Source organism: Trachemys scripta, chromosome 8, assembly GCF_013100865.1.
Source record: "Trachemys scripta elegans isolate TJP31775 chromosome 8, CAS_Tse_1.0, whole genome shotgun sequence".
Taxonomy (NCBI): Eukaryota; Metazoa; Chordata; order Testudines; family Emydidae; genus Trachemys; species Trachemys scripta.
In genome coordinates this window covers 51,337,585-51,363,947 of record NC_048305.1, presented here as the reverse complement: position 1 = coordinate 51,363,947, position 26,363 = coordinate 51,337,585, and the positions used below count along the sequence as shown (strand labels likewise).

The window sequence follows — 26,363 nt, the reverse complement described above, 5'->3', positions numbered from 1 at the left end:
GAAGCCTATGTGAACCTTACACAAAGGCAAATGCACAATACATTCCCAAGAGCCTTCACCATCTAATCACACATCTCAAACAGTGACTGTTTGTGGATTACCATAAGGCTAGAGTGGGCTCTGGTCAGCTCCAGCTCCCTCAATAGCATTAGCCTAGCACCACTAGAATGACATTTCGACTGGAGTCTGTATGTCCTTGTAAACCTTCTTCTAGCCCCCACAAAATAATGCATAGACAAAGCATTCAATTGCTCCTTAATCTTGAACTTCAGAGAAAAAACCCACCCACACCACATGCTTTATATACTATATGATTAAAGTACACACCCATCTACAGGGCTGCTTTTGGGAAAAAGATTTTGCATAGCACAGCTGGGTGAATATAATCTGGGGTAATTATATAGTGAACTTCACTGAATTTGGGTGCAGCTATATAACACAGGGGGGAGGCGTGCGGTAGCTGCCTGCAAGCCACACAAAAATGCTGAGCTAAAAGGGGTTTCACGGGACAACAGCTTCTCGCAAAAATATGAGAGCTACTCACAATAGACAAATGGATTCACAGCTGTTACTATGACTGCAGCCTTGGTACATGGTTAGGAGGAGAGGGTGAAAGGCACAGCTCCCAAGGGAGAAAATAGCAGGGGTCACAATGACCCAGAGTTGGAAAACATAGTTTGGAAAGTTTTTTTAAAAATCACTACTGTGCAGATCCAGTACATGGTCCCATTAGCACAGAAGCCTCCACAAACTTGTCTGTGCTGCTTCAAGAACATTAAGCAGGACCTCTCCTTGCTCTTTAGTACCTAGCATGTTTGAGAAGTAGGCGGAGGAAGCAGCTTTGAGCTGAAAGAATGTTAAAAATAAATTCTTACTCACTTCAGGTAAGTTTTCTACCTCTCAATGGAAGTAGCTACCAAGGTCTTACTAAGAGAGATTCATACACTTTTACTTTATATGTCCTACAGTACAGGAGATATGGTCTCTCTGTTTTTGTGCATAGTTATATACGTACATATATGTGTGTGAGAGTATGTTTAATGGAAGTAACTTTTAACTTGCACAGTTAACATATTGCGCTTTACAACAAAGAAATAGAATCTGCCTAAAGAGTTAGGCTAATTCATTTCTAAACAGCAAACAAACTTGGACAAACGACTCTTAATTAAGGTCATTGTCAATATTGCCAACCCCGAGCGGTCAGAGAATTCAAATCAGGCCCCCAAAAGTCATGAGATTGGCTTAGAAATCCCAAGATTTTAAAAACAGTAAGTTTTCATAGATTCATAGTACTTAAGGCCAGAACAGACCATCAGATCACTTAGTCAGACCTCCTGCATAACACGGGCCCTCAAATTTCACCCAGTTACTCCTGCGGATTGAGCCCAATAACTGGTGTCTGACTAACACGCATCTTCCAGAGTGGTATCCAATCTTGATTTAAAGACATGAAGAGATGGACAATCCACCACTTCCCTTGGTAGCGTGTTCCAATAGTTCATCGCCCCCACTGTTGGAAATTTGTACCTAATTTCTAATTTGAATTTGTCTAGTTTGGGGTCCTTTTTACTTACTTTGTGTTGAATTTTTAGGATTCACACGTTCATGCTTTTCTCTGCAATAACAAGAGCTAAAAACATATCTTTTTACAAACTGAAAGTGGAGATTCTCACAATCATTTGACTCCAGAAACTGGGGCTTTAAAAAAAACCACACTAAGTATTCCGAGACCGCTAGTAAAACCATGAGAGTTGGCAATACTGTGTAATTCCTGTTAATCTTGTATGACGTGATATTACAGAATCTTCCTTCCCACAAGTCACTTTTTAATTTCGGGATGAGCGTTCATGTACATCCTGCAAAAGTTTACTCCTGTGAGACGCAAGCGCAACATTATGGGGGACATTGAGGTTCAGCTGTAAACTCACCTAGGCAAACTGGATACGTACAGAAATCAAAAAACATTACTAGAAAGGCAAATTTAATTTGGGTGGGATGGAGATGTTAAAAAATTATGCATAGTCTGGAGAAAGCATCTCTGGATGTTGTGATATCTGATAACCCAATGTGTGAAATGGTGAAAGTGAAACTGAACAAGACAAAGTTAAAAATAAACAAACTAGGAAAGTTTTATTTTACGTTCACGGATCTATTGCACGGAGCCTGGATGCCCTTTGGTTAGCCCTTTCCTTAGAGTACTAACCTGATTATTTCCAATGGAGAGTGGAGAACAGATTTGGATAGCTATTGCATTGAGACAATGGACTGTGTGCACACTGGGAATTGGACTGAAGGTCAAAAACACAGGTATTTACAGTTCTGTAAACTCTAAAAAGGAAACATCAAACCTTACTATAACTGGGGTAAAAATATCCCACCTTTAAAACTGCCAATTCCCTTTGTCTATTAGGTGAAAAGCCTGGCTTTGGGCAGACCACAAGGAGATGAGCTTACTGCTCCAAAGAGTTCCTACCCAGTATGCTCAGAGAGACTGGAATAGCCTTTTGCCTATATCCTAGCAATAGCAGATACAGAAGCCTGCATGAAGGTTGGGTGTGGAGTTCGTATTCAGTTAAAGAACTGGGGAAGAGAAGGTTAAAATTGGCAGACGAGTTTCTTTTATAATTCATTTAACTAATATTTCACTTCATTCCATGTGCTTGTATCAATCACCCTGATATGTACAGCTTCTAAGTAACCAACTGCTTCTGTCTCTCTCGCTCACGCCCTCACCCACACCGGACATGCGCACACACACTCCTCTCTTTCCTCTTCTTCCTCCCCAAGGACTGCAGTGCTTTGAACAAGAGGAAAAAATAATAATAAAAATAGCAATAATTAAAAAAAAATCTACATGGTTGACTTCCTTTTGGTATATTACAATGGCATTTTCTGTACACGGCCCACAACAGGCTCCCTATGTATATACACAGCGATATGGAGGGCCCTTGCCCTTATTATCCTGGTCTGAATGGTGGGCTATATTTCCCCACTCCAGAGTATTTCTTTAGCAGCATTCTGTAAACCTGTAAGGAATCTGTGTTTGGCTTTCTTGAGTCTGCTTCCGTCTGCCCTGCCCCTGGGAAGATGGCCAGCAGCATCTAACCTGTTAGCAGCTGCTGTTTTTGAATTCACCATTCTCCGTGATGGAAAGCTTGGTGGGGTTGGTGGGGGAGATGCCATTGCGGACCTGCATGCTGTAGCGCTCCTTCACCTGTGTCAGGGCACTCATCAGCCGAGTGTTGGCTGAGTCCAGAGACACGATCCGCTTCTCCTGAAACACAGACACACAATAAATCAAAGCCATTCCACCCAGTACAGCACTGCCTTAAACGCTTTCTTTGCCAGGAACTTCCATTGCCTGCGCTGTGATCAAGTCTTCAGATGCTTTCTAGGCAGATACATCCTTACCAGCTTTCCCTGTGGAATGGGGATGTCTCTGCCTCTTTCTGTTTTTTGGAGGTACTATGGCCCCAGTTTGGTCTCCCCGGTTTCTTTACATGATGGAAGCTGCCAATAAGTCATTGCTAAGCTTAGTGAACTAATCCAGCCATGGGGGTTAAGTATTTCAGGTTTTTGACCCTACGGCCCTTTCACAAGGCAGTTGAAGGCACAAAAGCCTTCCTGGGTTTAGAATTTTCTCTCTTATTGGAAAATTTGGAAAACAGAAACAGGCAGCAGCAAAACAAGGGGTGGGAGGTTTCATTTTGCAAAGAAAAGTGCAGGTGGTATGTAAGGGTCATTGTCTCTAAAGACTGCATGGAGAGTGCTCAGTATAAACCCACAGTATGTTTGAAATTAAAACAGCAGATAATGGCAGCCTGCAGTCACCAGCAATGGTGAGGGTGCAACAGCAACACAGGAGAAAAGCAGCCAAAAGCTAAAACTAAGGGGTTATTTGGTGGGGGCGGAGAGGGATAAGAGGGAAGTGTGGGTGGAGGGGGAGATGGCATCAACAAACACAACAAACAAACAAACAAACCACACTGTTCCTAGACCCATTCCAGCTCGGAGTTGCTCCAGGACTCTACAAAATCAAAGGTTCTCTTGTTCTGGTTTTAATTCTTCTGGCACAGAAAGTGCTAGCCTCCACTTCAAGTAATAAAGTATTTAGAAGCTAAAGGGTAGTGGAATTCACTAAATACATAAAAAAATAAATCAACTGTGCTATCTGAGATGGGACACTGAGAAGGGGGATTCAAACCAAGGAGACTGATGTACAAGTAAGCTTGCAATTTTTGTCTTGCCTTTAAAAAAATGCAACCACACAAAGCAGCAATGGACACTGCAGCAGGTAAACATGCTCTTCGTGCTACCAGCCAATTGACTTATTTTATATTCTTATTTTAAAAAAAGCTGCATGCAGTCTCTGCCCAGTCCAGCCCCAGCCCATTGAGAAACAAAGGGAAGGAAAAATGATATATGGAAGGCACAAACATTAAGGGATAATTCAGACATGTTGCTCAGGAGACGTAAGTTTTACAGCAGCCCCATGAGGTTCACATCCCAGCATGTCAGCTGTATGGTACATGTGCAATCAGGGAGAATATTTGTTCTTCCCAAAGGGTTTCCCCAAGTGAATAAAGGTGGGGGACCCAAAACAAAACAGAGTTTAGGTGCTGCTTGTTTAACAGCCCTTTGCAGACGGAGCTGTGTGTATAACAGAGCTGATGTAGGTAACAGGGTCAGTAGAGATCAATAGCAAGATCAGGCCATGACCACTCATTGTCCTATCATTCACTGCTCCTGGTCCAGAAAGGGGAAAAACGAAGGGGCAAGATCTGAGAGGTAAAGCATCAGCCTTCCCTCCCACACCAAAGTGAGGAGATAGGTATTTTTCTTTCTTCCTTTAAACCTGACTTAGCAGAGATCTATTTCTTCTGCAAGTTGAAGTCACTCCCTCCCCCGACTCAATCTTCATTTTCAAAAGAAAAGTTTCTATTAAAAAAATTTGACCTTACAAAGAGTTAAAAATGGAAGGCTGGGGTGTTTTCTGGCACTGATTGAGCATGCTCAGTACATGAGGTAACTGCAAACTCAGACCAAACGTGGATAGAACAACTGAAAAGCTTTAACTGGAATGTCAATCTTGAAGGCATGAGCTTGGTGAGCAAAAGGAGATGCACCCTGCTGATACCACCTCACTCAAAGGAAAATGCAATCTAACCAAACATGTTCCTAATGCACATGAATTAGGTGCAGGGAGTGGTAGGAGCTGGAATGTGTAGGAGATCAGTGCACCAGGCCAGGGCTGGGTACTGCTCAGCTAGAGAACTGATTGGATTTACTTGCCTGTTTGAATTATCTCATCCCCATTTATGACCTGTAATTTAACACAGTGGAGATGTCACTTGCAATAGCAATTGGGCTATTTCATAGAGTCATAGAATCACAGGGTTAGAAGGGACCGCAAGGGTCATCTAGTCTAACCCCCTGCCAAGATGCAGGATTTGTTGCGTCACTTTGCAGCTATGCTATTCTCTCAGGAGGTTACCATCACCCAGACCTCTCTCTTCTGAATCTGGGCAGCACAGAGAGGGCCTCTGGATTCACAACACCTACAAACATTGTGTGGTAAAGTTGTGAGTAATGTACATAGTCAGTTTAACAACAAGACTGTTGTGCATAGCTTAATAATGGATGCCACACCCTGAACCCAAGACAAGACGGCAATTCCGGCAAAGCATTCTGTGGTGAAGAAAGAGACAAGAAGCCAACATCCTTCACTGCTATGTCCTAGCATCCATTTTCACCTTGAAAATGAGAAACCAGGATCCAGTTTTGTTCCAAGTATCTCTAAACAGAATGACCTCCCTACCTCTCTATCCTGATGCCTTAAACCCCACTGGCCAACGAATCATGGTCTGAGAACAATCTTCCTTCGAAGTGTACTTTGAAGCAGATCAATTAACAGTAAAAGAAATCTGGTTCTTCAGATTGTGTCCTCTGCAACCAGGTGTTGAGTTCCCTGCCAACATCCCTTTTCTGCTCGAGGACCCACAAAAGGCCTTGCATCATGGCCATGAAACTCTATCCAATGACAGGACTGGACTACTGGTATTGTGTTTCTATGGGTTTACACTGATGCGCTCGCCTTTCCAAACCTGATTTGGGCTTTTTTCTGGGCACTCCCCCACAGCTCTTGTTAGTTTGGTGAGAGGTAAGGTCCAGAAATCAACCCCAAGTTTCCCATATGGAGGGGATAAGGGCACTGGGCTAGGAGAAAGAAATTCGATTAAAAGGGAAAACTTCTCTGCATTTTAAAAAGGTAACTTTTCCTACCCATTGAAACATCAGAATTACTGTACGGGACGTGTACAGAACTGTTTCACATGGCTGATCCCTTCAAGCAATTTGCACTGCCGGTGATCATGCCACAAACATCTAGCCGTCATGTTGGGGCATTGCACCCCTTCAGCATGGAGGGGTTAACCAACAACAATCCTCCCTTCTGCATGCTGACATTGAGGGGCCAGACTTCTCTGGCATGCAACATCCACATCGTGTTGCTCCTGGAACTGTCACAGTATCGCACAGAAGATGAGAGGCTATTGACATAGACTGGTAAAGAGAGCGGGAAGTTCCTCTCCGCTCAAACATGATAATTCTAGGCTGATTATTGGCTACATGACCCCCGCCCATCAATTTCTCTGTATCTATTACAGTGCTCCTCCACGCCCCGATCTCAGCACTTGCACTCCCCCATTGCAGATGGCCAAGCTCTGAAAGCAAGTTCACAGTCCAGATGGGATTCACCATTGTGACATTATTGACATGAACTGTGATCATATAGATCATTGTTGCAACCAGGGTCCTATGGTTGCACCAGGTATTGTACAGAGGAGGTCAACTGGGGTGTCTACGGAAAGGTTGTAGTTTGCTGGTTATGATTATGCTGTCTGTATGCGTATCATTTTTGGATTTGAAGTTGTGAATATTTGCTATGTACTTGTATCTCAATGTGTTTGATTCTAAGAAGCCTCAGTGAAGCATTTGGTCACCTTCTTGAGAATGGGCACTTACTGAGAATAGTCCTATCAAGAAACACTTAACTGACAATGGACTTCGGGAGACACCAATCCACATCTGAGCTTTCCTGGGAAAGTTCAAACTAACATGTAAAAATGGCATCAGCCTGCAAAAAGCTGAATCATTCATGGACATGTGACTTGCCCAGGTGGCTACAAACTCCATCTTGTTGCTGTGACTTTGCACAGGAAAACAAAGGGGTTTCCACCCACAAGAGAAAGAATATAAAAGGCCCTGGAAACCCCTCCATTTTGTCTTCAGCTGGCTCAAGAGATGACCTTTCCACCCCCAAGAGATGCCTGAAAGAAACTGAAACAAAGGACAGTAACTACGGGGGGTGTGAGTGATTGCTGGATCCAGACTAGGAAGGAGCCCAGTCTGTGAAAGAAGCTTATTGGAACATTTCTGGGGGTGAGGTTTAATCTGTAATCAGTTTCTTAATGTATTAGGCTTAGACTTGCGTGTTTTATTTTATTTTGTTTGGTAACGTACTTTGTTCTGTCTGCTATTTCTTAGAACCACTTAAATCCTACTTTTTATACTTAATAAAATCACTTTTGTTTATTATTGAACCCAGAGTAAGTAATTAGTAACTGGGGGAGCAAACAGCTGTGCATATCTCTCTATCAGCGTTATAGAAGGCAGACAATTTATGAGTTTACCCTGTATAAGCTTTATACAGAGTAAAACTGATTTATTTGGGGTTTGGATCCCATTGGGAGCTGGGTGTCTGAGTGCTAAAGACAGGAGCACTTGCTAAGCTGTTTTCAGTTAACTCTGCAGCTTTGGGGGCGTGGATCAGACCCTGGGTCTTTGTTGCAGCAGACTGGCGTGTCTGGCTCAACAAGGCAGGGTTCTGGAGGCCCAAACTGGCAGAGAAAACGGGCTCAGAGGGTGACAATCCCAACGGGATTTCTGTGATCAAACCAGTCATAACCATCATCTTCAAGGACCATCTATAGAAGCCTTTTATACTGCTCTGTATGCTACTGATCACATCCCTTTACTTCAGTTTGGAGACAGCACATGAATGGCCTACTCGGAGGAGGATGCCCAGGCCCCTCTGTCAGACAGTTGGCGTGGGCATGGTCAGAGAACAGGTATCCACCTTCCTCCCCGAAGTCTAATAGGTTGTTGCTTTTTGGACATGCCTGAGCTCCATCAGTTTGGGACAATGAGACCCTGAGACTGTACCTAAGTATGAAAATTGGCTTGTTTCATTCATGTCCCCTCCCCACCATCAGCTCATCTCAAAAGCAATACCAATCCATCTGCATGAAGAAAGGGTCTGCTATTCTGCTTTCTTCACAGGAGTCAAAAATGAAATACAAGCACCCTGTACTCAGCTCTCTCACCCTAGGTTTTGAGTGTCAGTGAACACAGAAAGCCTTTCATTCTCCTGTTCACTTAAGTTATATCACAAAAGGATGACTTCTGTTCTGGCATCTTCAGTTAGAACATCCTGCAGGGTGGATGGGGAGCAGGTATGGTGTAATTCCAGCAGGATTATATTCTTAGCCTAGAAGTCTAAATATTTTTGAGCTGATTAATGCAAGGGCCAAGATACCGTACTCAAGTGATTTTGTTCATATTAGACGGCATAGGCCCAAATCCTCTAGTTTTCAAGTCTAGCATCATTGAAGGAGTAGCTACAGGAAAATGTGCTGGGCGACAGCACACACAAGTGTTCCTCCTCAGAGGCTAAAACTTTCCCAGATTCCAAAATAGAACCTCCTGAAGAATATGTTTTTGCTACCATGAAGTCTTTGAGATCGCTTTCCATTGTATATTTTCCCTAGTGATACATACAGAACTCATACATTTCACAGGTCTCATTACTGTTGACTATACATAATGGAAACAAATGGCTAACACGTACCCTTTCCTGCTTGCTCACACTTCTGCTCTAATATACCAATAGCATCTTTGGCTAGATTAATATATAACCCCACATATGTCGAGGGAGAGAAATTCCAAGCGCAGCTCAGTGGTTCTGGCACTTCCCGCCTGCATGGTGAAATGACTTTCTGAAACCACCTGGGATACTGTTGTCATTACATGTATCTTTGGAAAAGTTAAATATTTTAAAATTGTAACTAGGAAGTGACACTAATAATTAAAAGGCACAAAAGCAGGAGAGATTTCTATGCTCTTGAGGATGAGGGGCACTTGACAAACAGTCTCACAAGCATAATGCAGCAGGCAGAGATCAAACTGGTTGTATATTTTCTTATCAGCTTCGTTTCTATCGGGATGAGCATTGATACAGAAGGGAAGCAATACTTCCAAACACTGGAAGAGCAGAACTGCATTATTTACACCTATGTGCCTCATCCACTAGTTCCCTTTCCCACAGCTAACCTGTATCAGCCAAGGCAAGCACTGGAGATTCATGCCACAGTAGGCATTATTCCAAGACTGACAACAGACAGTCAGCTGAAGTCAGACACAACACTCTAGCGGAATATTGTGCAATGCTACACAGCAAGAGCTCACTTCTTTCTTAGAGGCTTCAGTAAACCCCATAATGCACTGCATCACACTGGGGCTGAATGCTGTAGTCTTTGTTGAGTGAAAGCAGAATTCTCTCCATGAAGGAGGCAAGTAGTATGTTCAATGCCATGGACTGATGCTGGTTTGGGAGTGAGACAATAATGCTGAGAGCTATCTAATAGATTTTGACATGGCAGCTGCATGGGACACAAGGATGGGGCCTCTGGTTTCTGTACAAGAAATGCTTTGTTCTTGGAGATCCAAAACTCCTTACCTGTGCATCAATAATTTTCTGCTTTGCATCAATGACTGCTTGCATTTCAGCATGATCCTTCTTCAGCTCCTCTTCGACCGCCATTAGCCTGGGACATTGAAAGAAATCAGGAAATCTTAATGCAATTCTAGAGTGTTTCAGACAATGCAGTTGTAGCTCAAACAAGTCAGCCCAACAACTGGCTCTCTTCCTTTTAAGAAGAATATTCTGCAGTCGATTTGCCCCTCTGTCAACTTCAAGTGGCTAAACTCAATCCTTACACAGAGAACAATGCCAAAATTCAACAGCTCTGAACAGTGACAGGACCACTGATTCCAGTGTTTGGAGCCCACACTTCAAGAGGAGCTCCTTCCCTCTTTCAAATCAGTGTGGTCTACCTAATGAGTAGAGCAGAGACTTGAGAGTTAAGGTCTTGGATCCTTTCCTCAGCTCTGCGTGCAAGTCACTTAACTTCTGTGTCTCAGTTTCTCCATCTGTAAAAGGGGGGTGAGACCACTTCCGAAGTGCTGTGGGGTTTAACTGAGGACAAGAGCTGCCTGCCTGCAAAATATCATGCTCTTCTTGTCACAAAGGAATAAGTTAATCAACTGGGTTTCTTCAGTCTCTACAGAGTTTCCCTGCTTTCCACCAAAGCTTTCAAAAAGGGCACTCTCCTCTCACCTGCTAATGATGCTTTTCATCTGACTGTCCTTCTCTTCCTGCTGCCTGCGTAGTCGTTCCTCACTGTCTTCCAGCCTTGTCTTGTATTCCATCAGCAGCTTCTGCATTTGCTGCTCCTGCACCAGAAGACGCCGCTCATACTCCTCCAATCGGCGGCTTGACACTTTCAGACGGTCCTTCAGCTTTGCTATCTCTTGCTCGTACTGCAGGAAGGAGTGAAGGACAGAATCAGAAACAAAAGGGCTAGCTAGATAGAGGAGTTCAGATATTTTTGGTGAGGTGTGCATTTTTCTCTTTAATAACACAGAAAATGAAGGAAATGACAGGAAGGGCTAGAACCAATCACTACGGCCAACTATGGACTAGCATAACGTAAGATCCTACCCATACAACCCTAACATTTTCTAATATTGCCCTACATCACCCCCGCTACGCATCCATACAGCCTGCCGCTGTGCCTCAGTTCTGACTGTACAGCCCCTAGCTACTCCGAATAAGCTCACTAACAGGTGCTAATAGTGCCTATCTGTACGGTGGTCTTCTGATGTGAACAAACTTTGGCTAGGATCCAAACAACTTATTTTCCGTTAAAACCTAATCAAGGTTTGAAGTTAGATGTCCAAATGCCTTGCACATTAACACACTATACGACAGAGCCTTTGCGGCGTTTACTTTGCTGAAGTTCTATTCTCCCTCCTGACTGCTCCCTCCGGTAATTCCCCCTCCAACAACGAAATCGACCTCCATACATTTCACTCTCCCTTTATAGGTCCTTCATTATTCCTAAAAAGCTACTTTATTTTTGCCCCAAAACCAAGAAATTTATCTAGGAACTTGTATGGCCCCCGTCACTGTGGCACCTGTATGCCTGCATACCTATTTGGAAAATAATGCATATTGTTGCTATAAATAGACATGACAATTAAATGCCCAGGAACACACTACACCAGCAAACAGAGGCTAGGGACACCATCCCTGCCCACCCTGGTTAATAGCGATTGATGGACCTATCCTCCATGAATTTATCTAGTTCTTTTTTGAACGCTGTTATAGTCTTGGCCTTCACAAAATCCTCTGGCAAAGAGTTCCACAGGTTGACTGTGCGTTGTGTGAAAGAATACTTCCTTTTGTTTGTTTTAAACCTGCTGCCTATTAATTTCATTTGGTGACCCCTAGTTCTTGTGTTATGAGGAGTAATAACACTTCCTTATTTACTTTCTCCACACCAGTCATGATTTTATAGACCTAAATCATATCCTCCCTTAGTTGTTTCATTTCCAAGCTGAAAGATCCCAGTCTTATTAATCGCTCCTCATATGGAAGCTGTTCCATACCGCCAATCATTTTTGTTGCCCTTTTCTGAACCTTTTTCAATTCCAATACATTTTCTTTGAGATGGGGCGACTACATCTGCACGCAGTATTCAAGATGTGGGCGTACCATGGATTTAAATAGAGGCAATATGTTATTTTCAGTCTTAAAATAGGATGGAGGTAAACAGCAAGGTGTATTTACAAAGCTCTGCCCATGCCTATGCTGTTTTAGTCTGTAGATGTGTCTGACAATGGTTTCAAACAAAGCTTGCAACCATCCCAACATGCTTATGAACCGTATTAGATCTCTGGTCCGAAACCATGTAATGTACTAGTTGTGGGGAGGCCTCTACAGGATGGGGATACAAAAAATCCCTCTTCACATTGGAAGGGAAAACTGTGCTAGTAACAGCTGCATTTGAAAGCATGATTCTGGCACAACAGGGTATGCCACCATTCTGAACAGTTCAGCCTGCTGCTCAGTGGAAGCCTCAGGTCTAAGAGCTCAGGCTGGTGAATGCACACTGCAATTACCTTCTCAGCATGCTTGACTTCATCTTGATGCTGCTCTGTATCCACCTCTTCCTCTTCATACTGCCCGTTATTCAGAACCCATGCAGCTGTCCTTTCCACTGGTGACATTGTGGCTGAGTCCACAGGTGACTGAACCTGAAGCAGAGAGGGCTGTAAGCATCTGTCAAAGAAATCACATATTGCCTGGCTCTACAGTCAAAGTTACTCAGAGGAGAAAAATGGAGGGAGAAGGCCATCGTGAGTCCAGCAGTATCAAAGGCTCACCATCGCTACTTTCTTCCAGAGACACTCCAGACACATACTATACTTCAACCCCTCTAACATCAGTGCATCCAGGAAAAGTTTAATGCAGAAAGACCCCTCTCTGCATTAAACCCATGCACACAGCTTCCCTTTCCCCTCAATCAGAGTCATCGTCCTAAAACAATTCCATACTCCTTACGGACAAGAAAGGGGAGTGAAGGCATGCACACAGCAGAATCAGACAACACACACCAGAGTCCAGAAGTACTGTGGTTTAGGTCTCTTATAAGGAAGATTAAAGACAGTACAAGACACTTCAGAAAGGAGATGGGCTTACATTTGAAGAGATGACTGTTTGGTGCTTGCTGATATGCTATGTGTTTGCAGACGCACTTTCCTTTTTATGGAAAAAAAATCTTGTTACTGACTGGGTCCTGGCCATGTTCACCTTCTGCTAGCTAGCTTCCTGGTAAGGCTGTCTCAGTCCCCCTCACACAGCACGAAAGGCGAGGAAGTTTTTATTTGTAGCTTGTTTGTGAATGGCAGGTTTGTTACTTTGAAGAAGTGAGGCACTTAACTTGAGATACAATTTTTCTTTAATACCTTTGTGGTTCATTGTATTAAAAATGCAATTGTGCGTGTGTTACTGCGGAACTGTATGTAACTCCTCTAGGAGGAGGGAGATGCTAATGTAATTCCTATGGTTATCAGCCCTTGAAGCCCCCCAAAAACCCTTTAGGTGAGGTGTTAAGGCCTGCTCCTGCCAGAGCCCATGGTAGGGTTGGGGTGATTTCAGGTAAGCTTATTAATAATCATGTAGGTTCTTGTATGGTCTTTAATATGTTTTCTTTGTAGTGCTTTTTTCTTAAGAATAAAACAGGCGTGCACCAAAAGAGCTGTGTGGAACCTACACATGGGGGCAGACACACTGTTAACCTGCTATGAAGTGAAGACAAGCAGGTCAGCTTGCCTTTGCTAGGAACAAAACGGTGAAGGCAGGGAACTGTTCAGCCTGGAGATACCCCAGTCAGAAGGGAAAGATGGGTGCCCTTGTTGGACCATAGAGGAGAATATGGGCACAGATGCCCTGAAGTGAGATGCCAGAATTTCTAAATTCTGGGAAATATTGCTGTTGGGAGAGCAACATTGCTTTATTTCCCCAGCTCCCCCTTTGTGAAACTTGAAAATAAAAGTTTCTTTCCCGGCCTGCTTTCCTTTTTCTGTTAACATGGCAATTTGATGCCTTGTTTCAGCAGCAGTATTAAGGACAATATCAGCACATTGCTGGGGATAAGGCAATTTTGTTCTGCTCTATAAATATACTTTCCTATTACCAAGGGTCGTTGGTCCTGAGCAGAGAGAATATGGATAACTATGGCAGCTCTGCTGAAATTTTGGCACTCAAACTCTTCCGTATAAAAAGCGCCTAGAGTTACACCATACTCAGCCAGCACTGATGGAGAGCTGAGCGTGAGGGATCATACTGTATGGCGAAGTGGCTAGTTGTTAATGTGGAGGGGCTTACTCTAGGAAGGAGGCAGTCCTGAGTCAAAGTCTGATCAACCACACGACCTACATCTCCTATGTTACTGCTTTAGACAGACAAGAAAAGCGGAGCATTGTGGGCTGGGCGCTTTGAGGTGGCGGGGTGGAGGCTATTGTAGTCTCTTCCTCACTGGAGCTGTTGCCGATACAGTAGAACCACTGGAAACCACTCTCCAGATTAGCAGCTACGTGTGATCCCTTTCGAGCAGCTGAGCGTACTTTCCCACTGGGGCCAGCTATGCACTGAGAGGTGGTGCTGCTACTGAGGCAGAGTGAGCTATTGTTAGGGCCCAGCTGCTCTTACAAGTCTCTATCAAGGTTCCCAGCCAAAGTCCACAAGCCTGCCACGGGGAAGAGAAGACAAAAAGGGGCATAATGTAGTGAGGCCCCAGAAGACTATGCCTCGGGAAGGCTGAGGGTCTCAGCAAGCTGCTGTTGTGCAACAGGGGCAGAACATGGGGATCTAGAATGAAGCTCTGGGACCTTTACGTGGAGGGCTTTGGATGCCAAAATCTCTCCATGAATGCAAAAGGGGGTGTCCGACTACACAGGTGTATGAGAACAGTGTTTATTAGCCACCTTGCCTGGATGGCAACAGAGCACTGAGTGATGTAGTTATCCAGGTCTGATATGAGCGATGGCCACTGGCTTTCTGGAGGAGTGTAGGTTTTTTGTTTTAATTTCTTAGTGGAATAGTGGTAAACTAAAAATATGGATATCTGAGGAGCAGGGGACATTCCCCAACACATTATAATCATTTAAAATCAGCTAAATTATGAGTCCAAATGGGTCAATGTCCTCCCTTTCATTTTTACCCCTCCTTCTCAAATGCACAAAGGCACTTAACTAGCTTCACATACTAAGTAATGGTCTGTAGAATTTCAGATTGTTGTCTCATTTAGTATTTTAAAAAGTGACTGAGCTGCTGGGCTGAGATCTTGCTTGCTAGGTTTCAGGGAAGCATATTTTATAGGGGAGTTATAATATTTTACAATAAGAGTTTGCTCAGCCTCATATCAGGTCAGACATCCAGGTATGATTTCCAGTTCCAGTCTCTCTTAGGTCTTGTCTACGCTGGCGGTTTACAGTGCTGCAACTTTCACTCTCAGGGGTGTGAGCACAGCCTCCTGAGCACAGCAAGTTTTAGCGCTGTAAACAGGGCCGGCTCCAGGCACCAGCTTAACAAGCAGGTGCTTGGGGCGGCCAAGGGAGAGGGGCGGCAGGTCCCTCACTCCCACTAGGAGCGAAGGACCTGCCACTGAACTGCCGCCGCCATCGGCGGGGTTTTTTTTTTTTTTTTTGCTTGGGGCGGCAGAAATGCTGGAGCTAGCCCCAGTGTAGACAGTGCACCAGTGCTTGGAGCTACGCCCCTCATGGAGGTGTTTTTTTTAAGAGTGCTAAGAGTGCCGTGACCTCACAAGCCACGTTAAAGCACTGCCGTAGTGCTTTAGCGTTGCCAGTATAGACTAGCCCTTAGTCGCATGCTCAGGGGCTGAGAGTGCTGCTGACACAGTGACTCAGCCATTGGTCTAGGGGATGCCTTAGGTCTGCCAACAATGACATGCTGATTCTAGCAACAAGGAGCCCTGCCAGTGATGGGTGTAGAGATGGGTCAGAGAGAATTTCAGGGCTTTGACAGAGATGGAGGCCCTCTGCCCCGAAAGAGAGAAATTTGCGGTGGAAAGGTTAATAACCCTCTTGGTGGCAGCATGACTGATATTGCTATTAGTAGTGACTCAACTTTATACATATCCTCCTGCAGTTAGACTTCTCTTGACAGTATTTGCTGTAAGACAGAGACAGCAGAGAGAACATGGACCATGGGCAGCTCTGCCACCAATCAGCATCTCTCAGGAGTAAATACTGTTGTAGCCACTGGGAACTGCTAGAAGGCTTGAAGGATTTTGATCCTTAACAAAAACAAAATTGCTTTTTATTTTGCTTCTGGAGGGATAAGACTGCACAAGGGTCAGGGCAAACTGCATTAATGACCTCCTTCTAGACCTCTGGCTCACCAGCATATCCTTTCAGCTAACCTTTAAATTGAAGAGTGGAATATTTTCAGAAATCAAATTCAAAAGCATGAACAGTTAGGACACCAACAAAGAAGCAGGCGGCAAAGGGTAAGATGCAATTTGAAAACACTAACAAGAGTCCCAAGTGACAATATTGCAGAAAAGAGGCCAGAGAGGGAAATTTATTCAATATCAAAATTTCTCTGAAAATTCTATCCCCCACCTCCTCACTAAATGGAAGACAGAAGCTAATGTCTCCCAGACAAGCAAACAGCCCTGCTCTGTGCTCAAAAACATATGAAACTTGCAAAGAGGTTGATAATGACAAATACCCACAAAGCAACACTCAGAGAGAACTCAGCCAACTTTTTTTTAAGACAGAAAAAGAATTCCACAGTGATATTTGCAATTAAAAATATGCAGTGGAATTTGCTTCAAGAACAGGCTGGCCACTGAAGTCAGAACAGCTCAAGAAGCTCCTCAGTTGTCTGGGATACAAATAACAGACCAGATTGATTTCTGTGACTGAACTGGGAGCAAGGAAACTAACTGTACTGGTGAAAAGAGTCAGTGTAGAAAAGGAAGGGTGGAAATCTGGGCAGACACATATAACTCAACTTTTATCATCTACAGGGCCAGTGGAAATGTCGTCTGTTGAAGCTGAGCATAGCTATAGGCATCAATATGGCTGAAGGATAAAAGGAGACGGTAGATAGAGGAGGAAAGTTTGTGACATCACTTTCACTCTGTCATTTCTAAGCAAATGGAGGAAACTGCTTTACTTCATAGGAATATGGCGATCAGTACCTCAAGATGAAACAGACCCAAAAGGAGATTATCCAAGAAGTTGTAAACAGCCAACTGGGGATTTCTCAAACACGCAAAGGGCAGTGGCTGTAGGTTTTCCCATGCATGCCCATATGCACGTGTACGTGCTGGAGAAAAGGGTCAGTAATATTTTTTAAAAGGCTGCTTTAAAAACAGCCTATTTGTTTCCCCACCCCACTGCCTTCAAGTAAGTGTGTGTTTATTTTTCTAGCCATTTCCAGTAAAAGGTCTTAAGGAAACTAACTATTTCCAGAGGGAATTCCGATAAAGCACTACTTGCAGTACAAAATGAAGCTACCAGCAGAACACGCACACTGTTTCACCTGGCAGCCGAAGCATTAGAAGAGCAGTTAGTGGATTTCCAAGTACAGCTTCTTTTATACTGGGCTGAAGATTCCCGCCCCCCTCCCCCAGCAGTGGTTTAAATATATAATATATGGTACCATCCAACATACTGTATCTATCAACCCGCCTATACCCACATACAAGACAAGCACCCAAAATGAGGGATATGCACACAAACAACATAAAAAGCTTTAAACATTATGGGATTCATTTCTTTGGTATAAATATAATTGCCTAATAAGCTTGACTTTGTGATTCAATATTTCTGATTTCAGTTACAGTAGCGAAAGCCAGACACCATATGGTAGTTTTCAAGCACTGATTGTTCTCGGGTTCCCAGATACCAGGTATGGGTTGCCCTGCTTTTTCTCCCATACATTGCTAAAGGCCTCACCTACATTTAAAAGGGTTTGTTGGTGTAGATACATACTGGTAGAGTGATACCAACAGGCTCTCCTGGTGGAGATGCAGCTAATACCAGCAATGAGCTCTTTTGCCAGTACAGTGGTACCAGCAAAAGGACTTTTTGCCGTGCTGGTATAAGTGGAGTCTGCACTACCAGCTGCCATACGACTACCAGTTAGGGGTGCACTTTTTTTCACACTCTGAATCAATACAGCTCTGCTGACAACATTTCTAAGTGTAAACCAAGTCTAAGCAGTTGTAGCTTTCCCTTGCCACAAGTCCTCACTCGCACCTTTGTGACTTCCAGGATGGGACACTGCAGTGCTGTTTACTTGGACCTACCCGTAAAGACCACCTGGAAGATTCAGCTAGTGCAGAATGCAGCCACCTGGCTCACGTATTGTGTCAGCATGAGCACATAACAGCTGTTGTCAGAGAACTGCAGTGGCTTCCTTTCTGCTTCCCTGTGCAATTCAAGCTGCTGGTTTTAATATATCCCAGGGCCTCATTTCAAAGCCAGATAAGGTCATTGAATGACAACAATATACTTAGCTTTCACGTAAACTACAAAACTCAAGTACTTAAAAGCAAGGATATTAACCTTTAGGACATCATAAACCTTAAACTGCCTAGAAATGCACTGTTCTAACCTAGAGCAGAGAAATGAATACAGGACATCTTCATAGATCAGAGTTAAGGGGGTTGTGCTATGGACTGTTGGGCATTTGTATGGACTATCTATCTTAATTTCCGTATTTAAGTATTTCATTTTATGGGATACCATTACATTGTACACATCAGTTAAAATATTTATCAGACACTTTTTTTGTTGAATACTATATAATTGCTGTTTCATCTTACAGAATTTTGTTCTTAACAAACACCATAATGTTATTGACTTCTGGTAAAATTAAGTACACCGCTACCTCGATATAATGCGACCCGATATAACACGAATTCGGATATAACGCGGTAAAGCAGTGCTCTGGCGGGGCGGGGCTGCGCACTCCGGTGGATCAAAGCAAGTTCAATATAACGCGGTTTCACCTATAACACGGTAAGATTTTTTGGCTCCCGAGGACAGCGTTATATCAAGGTAGAGTGTATGTGGATTTGCATATGAGGCCAATCAATATGCATTAGACATAGGTAAATATATATTTCTATTAAGTGTTTCCATTTTGTTCATATTCTGATATTACTGATGACAGAGTAGTGGAGGACGGCGCTAAGGTTGTTGGGTTGTGACGAAATATACATTTCTTTATACTTGATGAGAATATTGCATTTGCTTAGCAGTTGGGCAACACAGATTCTATGCTATTCTTATCGATTCATTTCCCTCCTCTTAAGTAGGCAAATATACTGTAACTCAGCCATCTCAACTGGCTTTTGAAACAGTTTTTTGTTCTTGAAATTCTTCAGTTTTTGTTTCTTTGAACAAATTTGTCACTTTTCCTATTGTGAAGATAAACTGGAAACACAGTTTTTTAAAATCTTAATTTGATTATCTTGTGCTCATTTTATTTAACAAGTGAGAGTTGTTGGCCAAGCTAATAATGGTAGCAAGGCAAACCACAACCTGTGCCTGCTGCTCCTTCCCATTCCAGCCTCTCCTCACATAATACTAGAATCAGTTCACATTTCTTGTTTCACATTTAAATAAAGTAAGTGGAAAATGTTGAAGAGGGCAGTTACCTTAGAGGGTTACAAATACAGAGAATGGACAAAATCTGGGAGAAGGATTTTGTTCCTACCTGCTGCGTCTGCTGCCGCTGAATTGCCCTCACTTTGGGGACAGGGCTTTCTCTGGAGGACGAGGACTGCTGCCGTGACCGGCTCCCATTCTGAACTGGCTCTGTCACCATTGCACCTGAAGCTGCCGACAGGCTCCCTGTGCTCCGCAAGGAAGCGCTATGTGGCAGGGACTGTGGTGCTTTGGCCCTGGCGCCCAACCCAACCTGGTCCATTTTACGGATCTGTGCCTGCCCCGTGCTGTTCTGGCGGGGCAGAGCCATAGGTACATGCTTGTCTGGCACAGTGTGCCGCCTGGTAAAGTCCTCACTCTGTGTGCTGCGTTTGGTGAAGTCCTCCATGCTGCTGTTGCTGGGTCCACTGAGTTTGAAGTCTTCACTGTTACTTTGGCTCCGGGAACTGGCAGTGCTTAAGTTCTCCAAGCTGGAGTCCACAGAGGCCTTTGGCATTGGTTGAGGCGGGTTGTTGAGCTGGTAAACCGGATTCTGGAAGGAGAGGGGCTGGAGGCTGCCCTGCTGATTCAAGGCTGGGTGCAGCGGTCTCCTTACTTGGGGAGCGCTCTGCGGCGTGCTCTGAGTCTCCCGCAGTTGTTTGATGTTGGCCACCTGTGTTATAGAAAGCTGGCTGCCTGCCAGACGCAAAGGCACATCGTGCAGGATGGATGTGTGATCGCTGTGAGTTGTGTGGGGGTCCTGCAGGTCCATGAGGGAGACGCTACGTCCATTGGGCAGTATGCTCTCCCTCTCGTCCTTGTCTGAGTAAGTCATGCTCTGGGTGGATGCCTGCTGAACCAACAGTAAGGTTTTCCCTCGAAAATACCCATCTATATTTTCCTGGGTTGGAGATTTCAGTTTATGTGAGTCACTGTGGAGCAGATAGGCATTTGGTTAATTTTTAACCAGCCACAACCCCAGTTGATCTGTCCCAGAGATGCCCTTCTTCATCAATTAACCCCCTTCCCTCTCTCTAAAAAGCCTCAGGAAACTAGATTATTTCCTTTTGTGAAGCTTTTTACTTTTCTCAAGTCACAATACACACGTCTCCAATTAGTTTAGCTTTAAGAATAAAGCCTTACTTAAGAACTGCCTGACTATCTTCTCACAGGTAAAACTCAAACCATTCCCACTGATTTCTGCCCCCTCGGACATTGCTATTTTTCAGCTAGATTCCAAACCAATCCAGACTTCATTTCACTCTTCCTCCGCCTCCCAGAACTGGAGGCTATACCTATTCAATCTGTCTGAACATGTAATTGATTGCAGGAGTTGCTGAAGGCCCAGAAAGTAGACACATCTGAGACACAAAACAGAGCCTTACACTTGGCAGCACAAAGCATGGACAGAGAAACCACTAGGTTGCAAGTTCTCATGCATTTCAGCCATCACCAGGCTTTGTGCTGGAGCTCTCCGGAATTGTAACAATTACAAGGTGAGAAATGTAACACTAAATACAGAACAGATTATTTTTGCTATTCTAATATTTTCATTCTCCCTCAGCCTAACTATAACATGCATTTCTCAATGCTATTGGAAAGGTAATCTGATCTCTTAGAGTGAGATATTTCAGTCAGCTTTACAGGATTTATATTGAGCTACACATTGTGTTTGTATCTTTCCATCTCATTGTACTTCACCCAGGTTGGCCAGTGGTATAAGGTTTGGTTTTTAATATCCTAAGTCATTGACTTTAGGCAAACCCCAGCATCCTGGCTAAGTGCAAAGTTTACATGTTTTAGCACTAGTCCTCGCATATCTTACTGGGATCCTGTCCTCCTTACTACAGATAGCAATTCTGAGTCCTAGCACGTACCTAGTTATAAATTTGGGGCGACTATTCTTGGACAGGGGTTCTCTTAACACAGTCTTACAACATGGCCGATCCTATATCCCTTCTACTTCATATCTACTCTTGAACCCTGGCTGTTACATACCCGTCAGTGGGGTCCTCGAATATCTTCTGAAGCCCTGAAGAGAGACTGCCACTGACATTTGGACTAGAGCTGTGCTCGGTGAAACGCCGCAGCTGCTGCTGTATTGGCGTAGGATTGGTCATTGACTTGGTGATGTCAGCAAGAATGCGAGGGAGGGGTCCAAGTTTTGCCACGGTCGCCTGTAGGAAGGAATTTTCACCCTGATTGGACAATAAGCACCGCGACATCCGCCATTTTTTTGATAACGATGCAGAGGGGTGGAGGTTGGAAGGAAGGAGGGTGGGTGTTTGTGTGTGGGTGTGGCAGGACCATAATGCATTGTTACGGAGCAGCGTAACCACGGCGACGAGATGAATGAAGGAGACGAAACAGGGTGCAGCAGACATTGAGGAAAGAAAAGGAAATAGAAAAGAAATTAGGATTGACCCCCAAAAATAAAATTCATGCTCAATAAAACCAAACTATTGCCATTCCAACGCAAAACTGTCATGCAAAGCAAACTAAATCCAGGGTGGAGTCAAGTTAAAAACTACAGTAACTACTAATTAATGGGAATTCAGAGACTACAGAATCAGCTAATGGGAGGGAACTTTTCAGGCAAAAGGGGTCATGTGGTAAAAGAAATGCATGCCAACAGAGAAGGGGGGGGCTGCATTCAGGGGATCCAGGAGAGAATTGAAAGGGTTTGTGGGAGGGAGGTTTCCATTTCATCAGCCTTCTCCTTTTGGCATTCTACACTGATGCCATCTTTTGTACCAAAGTGCTATCAAAAGCTGGGAACTAACATGGCTTTCACCACTTCAAATGAAATTAAAATTAACGGCATGAAAACTCCAGTAACATTCACCCCAGTGCATGGAAACTCCAGTGACATCCAACCCAATATTTTCATTTCAGCCAGTGACTAGCGCCTAGTTACCACCTTGCCAGTCTAAAGTGTAACGATGCAAGACCTTACACAACAGCAACTGACCATAAAGCGGAGTTCTACCAACACTTTATCCCTGTGGTGGAGGCTGCTGTTCAGATTTTCTGTTCTTCTCCGGAAATCTACCCTGAGTTTATAAGGTGACTTTGGCATCTACACATTGCCACTGGTAGGGGTGCGGGTAGAGGGCAAGGGAGGTATTACACAGTAAAGCTCATTACAAAGACTACCTTTCTGTGAAAGACAGGTTCCACCCTCCCCAGAAACAGGCATCCAATCAGTTGTGTACAGTGTAGAGTTAGAGTTACTTTACACCCACTTGTTTCTCCCAATTATTTCTCCTTTATTAAAACCTCCAGCTTTTCCTGGTAACTTTTCCCTTTCCTAGTCCCTGTAATCATTGCCCACAGTGAAGCAACATGGTAGTGTAACATTAACCCTTAATTCCCATTTTAGCACAAACAAAACCCCTTTCCCCAAACCTGTTAGGATATACTGAGACATCTGCACTGGTAAAAGAGCACAGTATACGCTGGCTTAATACTGTATCCGCTTCCTACCTCCACTCTCAAGCCACGTACCACTTATTTGCATTTTGAGAGCAGTTCCGCAGCCCCCAGTAACTATGAGATAAGATCTCATACCGGCAAATTCATAACTCCAGTCCAGTCCAGTTCTAAAGAGGGGTTTTCCCTTCTTTTTCCTTCTGGCAATGCCAGAAGCTTTCAGTCTTTGGGCCAGATCTTCAGTTGAGGTAAACTGGCAATAGCCCGTTGTACATGAACTCAGGATCTGCCCATTTGTGTTCAGGTAGTCATTCCAGTGGCCTCAGGAAAGCAGTCTTTGTAGGAGAGATTTTACTGCATAGGACATTTAGAGTGCAAAAATGTAAGAGTGTAGACGGGAAACTGACAAACAAATCCAAAAATCCTTATAAAACTAAAATGTGTGTTTTTATCTTCATGCATCAAGGGCATTTAGATTTACTCTACTACACCAAACACAAATAATTTTATACTGTACCAGTAGGAAATAAATCTTTGAATAAATCATTATTTCTACAAACCTTTGTAGTAACAAAATATTATTAGCAGCTCTCTGCAGACCAACTCATCTCCAATTTGAAAAGAAAAGACCTGACAGGTACGGTGTAAATGGAATCTGGGACTGCAGACAACATAATGCGGATTTGAAACTCTGCAGTGTGATGGGAATAATAGCCAAATGCTTGTAAACATGTAAAAATGGCAAAATCTTATTCAAGAACTCTGTTCCTTGTGTCTGAGTCCTCTCTCTGCTTACCAGTTTTTAATTCTATTGGCTCTGAAGAGCCCACATGGCTAGGGAAATGCAAGCTGGAGTCTGTTCTGTCTCATGCATCAGCCAATTTGCCAGCTAAAGGCTGATGACAGAATGTCCATTACTGGTGATGGTGTAGGTAGCAGAACAGACACTGCCTGGTTTTCAGATCTCAGGAGCTTGCAGTGTTGGCTCTTAGAGAATCAACTTCACCATGCACAATGCGGGGCATGTAAAAATACGAATGGGACAGGGCATACATGGGGAACCTGATCTTATGCTAAATATGATCTAAAGCCGGCTGAAATCAACAGGAAGATTCCCAGAGACTGCAATGGTCTTTGGCTCAGGCCCTTAATGAAAACACTGCTGTTAAACTATTCCAATCTGGGAGGAGGAGGAAAGCCTAAGAAGGGAATGTGCAGCAATGAGTTGTCTCCACTGATATTTCCATTCTCCATCCATGCCCAGCCCTTTTTACCCTGCACAGGTGTGAGTAAGGGAGTGGGTGTTCAGGGAGGCTTCATATCACTGTGCAGAGGACAACACTGAACACCCAGCCTCTGCAAAGCATTTAAACTTGTGCTGGAGCACAACTACCTTGCACATCCTGTTCAAGGTCTCACAGGTCTTGCAGGAGCTAGGCCTTGATCTGGAATCATTGAAAGGATAAATATTCAACACCACAGTCACATACTTTTCTAAAGAGTTACTGAACTTTAGAAAGATCCCCCTAAAATAGGACTTGGGTATTTCCTGGTGTTGACAGTTGCTATGGTACTATTGCAGAATCCAGCCTCCCAGCCCTTGAGCCTGCTTTACCTTATCAAGTTGGGACACAACCTCCCATAATAGGGAGTGCAAAACTGAGAGCTCCCTGCCCAGATCAATGTAGCCTTCAAACCCAGGGGTGTTTGAGATGGTGTCTGGGTTAGAGATCTCCAGCAGAAAGCGCTTCATTCCCCCCCATTCATGTTCCAGGAAATCATTCATGAAGGCCATGTACTCCTCTTTATTACCAAACCTAGAGAGAGAGAGAGAGAGAGCGAATGACCTCCACACAGAATACAACAGATAAGTGTTCAGAGAATTATTCTAATGCTTTCCCCTTCATCTTTCTTCCTGAAAGGAGAAGGGGGAGGGAGGCGCACGTGATTGAAGAATCCCACTGCTTTGCTTGACTCATCTGGGTACTAACAATCCACTGTTCATACCACTGGGTGACAGGCACCACCACTGCCCCCCCCCACACACTACCCTTTTAGGAGACTCTGGGCATATGTCCTTTGCATCATTCCTTTGGCTGGGAGTTTGGATAAAAAGAGTTACCACCTTCAAGTAACTTGTATTGAATTCTACTTGTATTCTTTATATGAGATCAAATAAAAACCAAAGTGTATATGTACTTACACAGAAAACACCTGATTCTGTTCTCAATTATAACAGTTTACACCAGTGTCATTTTACTGACTTCAGTGATTACTCCTGAAAACAGAATCAGGCCAACAGTGTACACATGGTTTATGTAGCCACGCAGTGTGTGGGTGGAAAAGTATCCTCCCCATTCAAAGTTTCACACAGTATTCCTAGGATTTAGCTTTAGAGTTGCATTTGCACAGAGCTCTCCTTTCCTTTCCTCAATAATATGCAGTGAGACTGAGACCCCTGAACATTTTGTTGTTTCAGGGCTAATATGCTACTGCCACCTACTTAGCAAAATTGGCGAGGTTCTGAATGACTTTAGCAATGAGTGTCAGAGTGCGAGATGTCCGGTCGTCAGGATACTCCTGCATGAGACTGAAGAGACTAGGGGACATGATAGCCGGGCACAGGAAACGGAGGAAGAGTGAGGCGCTGATCAAGCGTTCACTGATGTCCTGCTTGCCCCGACTGAGGCACTTCTGCTTCCAGGATGCGAACACCTCCTTCAGCTCACGAGGAAACACACTGCAAACAATTAAATCAATCAATAAAATGACAAAGGCGTGAAATGTAACAGGTTGAACTGACAGCCTGTCAGAGGAAATGCAAAACCATGAGAAACAGAAATGCTGGCTATTCTGTTATCTCAGCCCAGCAAATGTTATTAGGTTTCTAGTCTTAGCTCCTAGATCACCATTTTATTTGGTACACTTAAGTATTATTCAAAACATTCCTCTAGAAGATATAAAACTAAATCCTTTTCGATCACTTTGATTTACAGGTTAAGAAATGTCCATCCCTAGTTTGAAGTGAATGACAAATTGGTTTGTAAAAATTCAGACACACACTGAACTGTTGCTCATTTCTATAATTGGACTTAAAATTTTGAATGCTGAGTTAACTTTTTTTTTTATTATTACTTTTCATTTGATCTGGCCTGAAGCAGAAAAGACAGAATTTCAACATTTCAAGCTTGATCAGAAGTCGACACTAATAGAAATCTCCTGTGAAGCTTTTTCCCCACAATATAATTTCCAGACCACTATTGCAGATCTAAGAGGTCTGAAAAACATTTCACATAAGCATCCAAGCTATCAGCTGCTTATTCAAAATTCAAATTGAACTTCTGAAGTTTAGTTTTCAAGTTACCCCATTGATTCAATCATCATTCACTGTATCTCCAGTGCCATAGTAAATATTTCAGGGGACATTCCCATATGGTACAGTACTTAGGACAGAGTATGGTGTCAGTACTCCTTGTTTGGACAGAACTTCTCTCTGCGATGTTGTGTAGAGAGTGGTAAGCCACAGGAACCCAAGCTCCTATAATATATGGAAGTATATT

At 43.6% G+C, this 26,363-nt stretch overlaps 1 protein-coding gene across 10 annotated transcripts in view; it reads right to left on the bottom strand.

Moving 5' to 3' along the window:
- Nucleotides 1-1,020: 1,020 nt before the first annotated feature.
- The window catches only part of RASAL2 (RAS protein activator like 2), a 272,884-nt gene continuing 247,541 nt past the window's right edge, over nt 1,021-26,363 (bottom strand). For 5 of the 10 annotated variants that reach the window (XM_034780315.1, XM_034780316.1, XM_034780310.1 and 2 more), the window contains 9 exons: nt 25,307-25,543; nt 24,419-24,620; nt 21,370-21,569; nt 19,442-20,303; nt 12,304-12,438; nt 10,457-10,659; nt 9,797-9,884; nt 5,293-5,323; nt 1,021-3,274 (listed from right to left, as the gene is read on the bottom strand). In XM_034780315.1, the coding sequence (XP_034636206.1) occupies nt 3,132-3,274; nt 5,293-5,323; nt 9,797-9,884; nt 10,457-10,659; nt 12,304-12,438; nt 19,442-20,303; nt 21,370-21,569; nt 24,419-24,620; nt 25,307-25,543 (2,101 nt within the window). In that variant the 3' untranslated portion in view covers nt 1,021-3,131. The remainder of the gene's footprint in view (nt 3,275-5,292; nt 5,324-9,796; nt 9,885-10,456; nt 10,660-12,303; nt 12,439-19,441; nt 20,304-21,369; nt 21,570-24,418; nt 24,621-25,306; nt 25,544-26,363) is intronic. The other 5 variants (XM_034780317.1, XM_034780311.1, XM_034780318.1 and 2 more) reach the window with 3 other exon arrangements.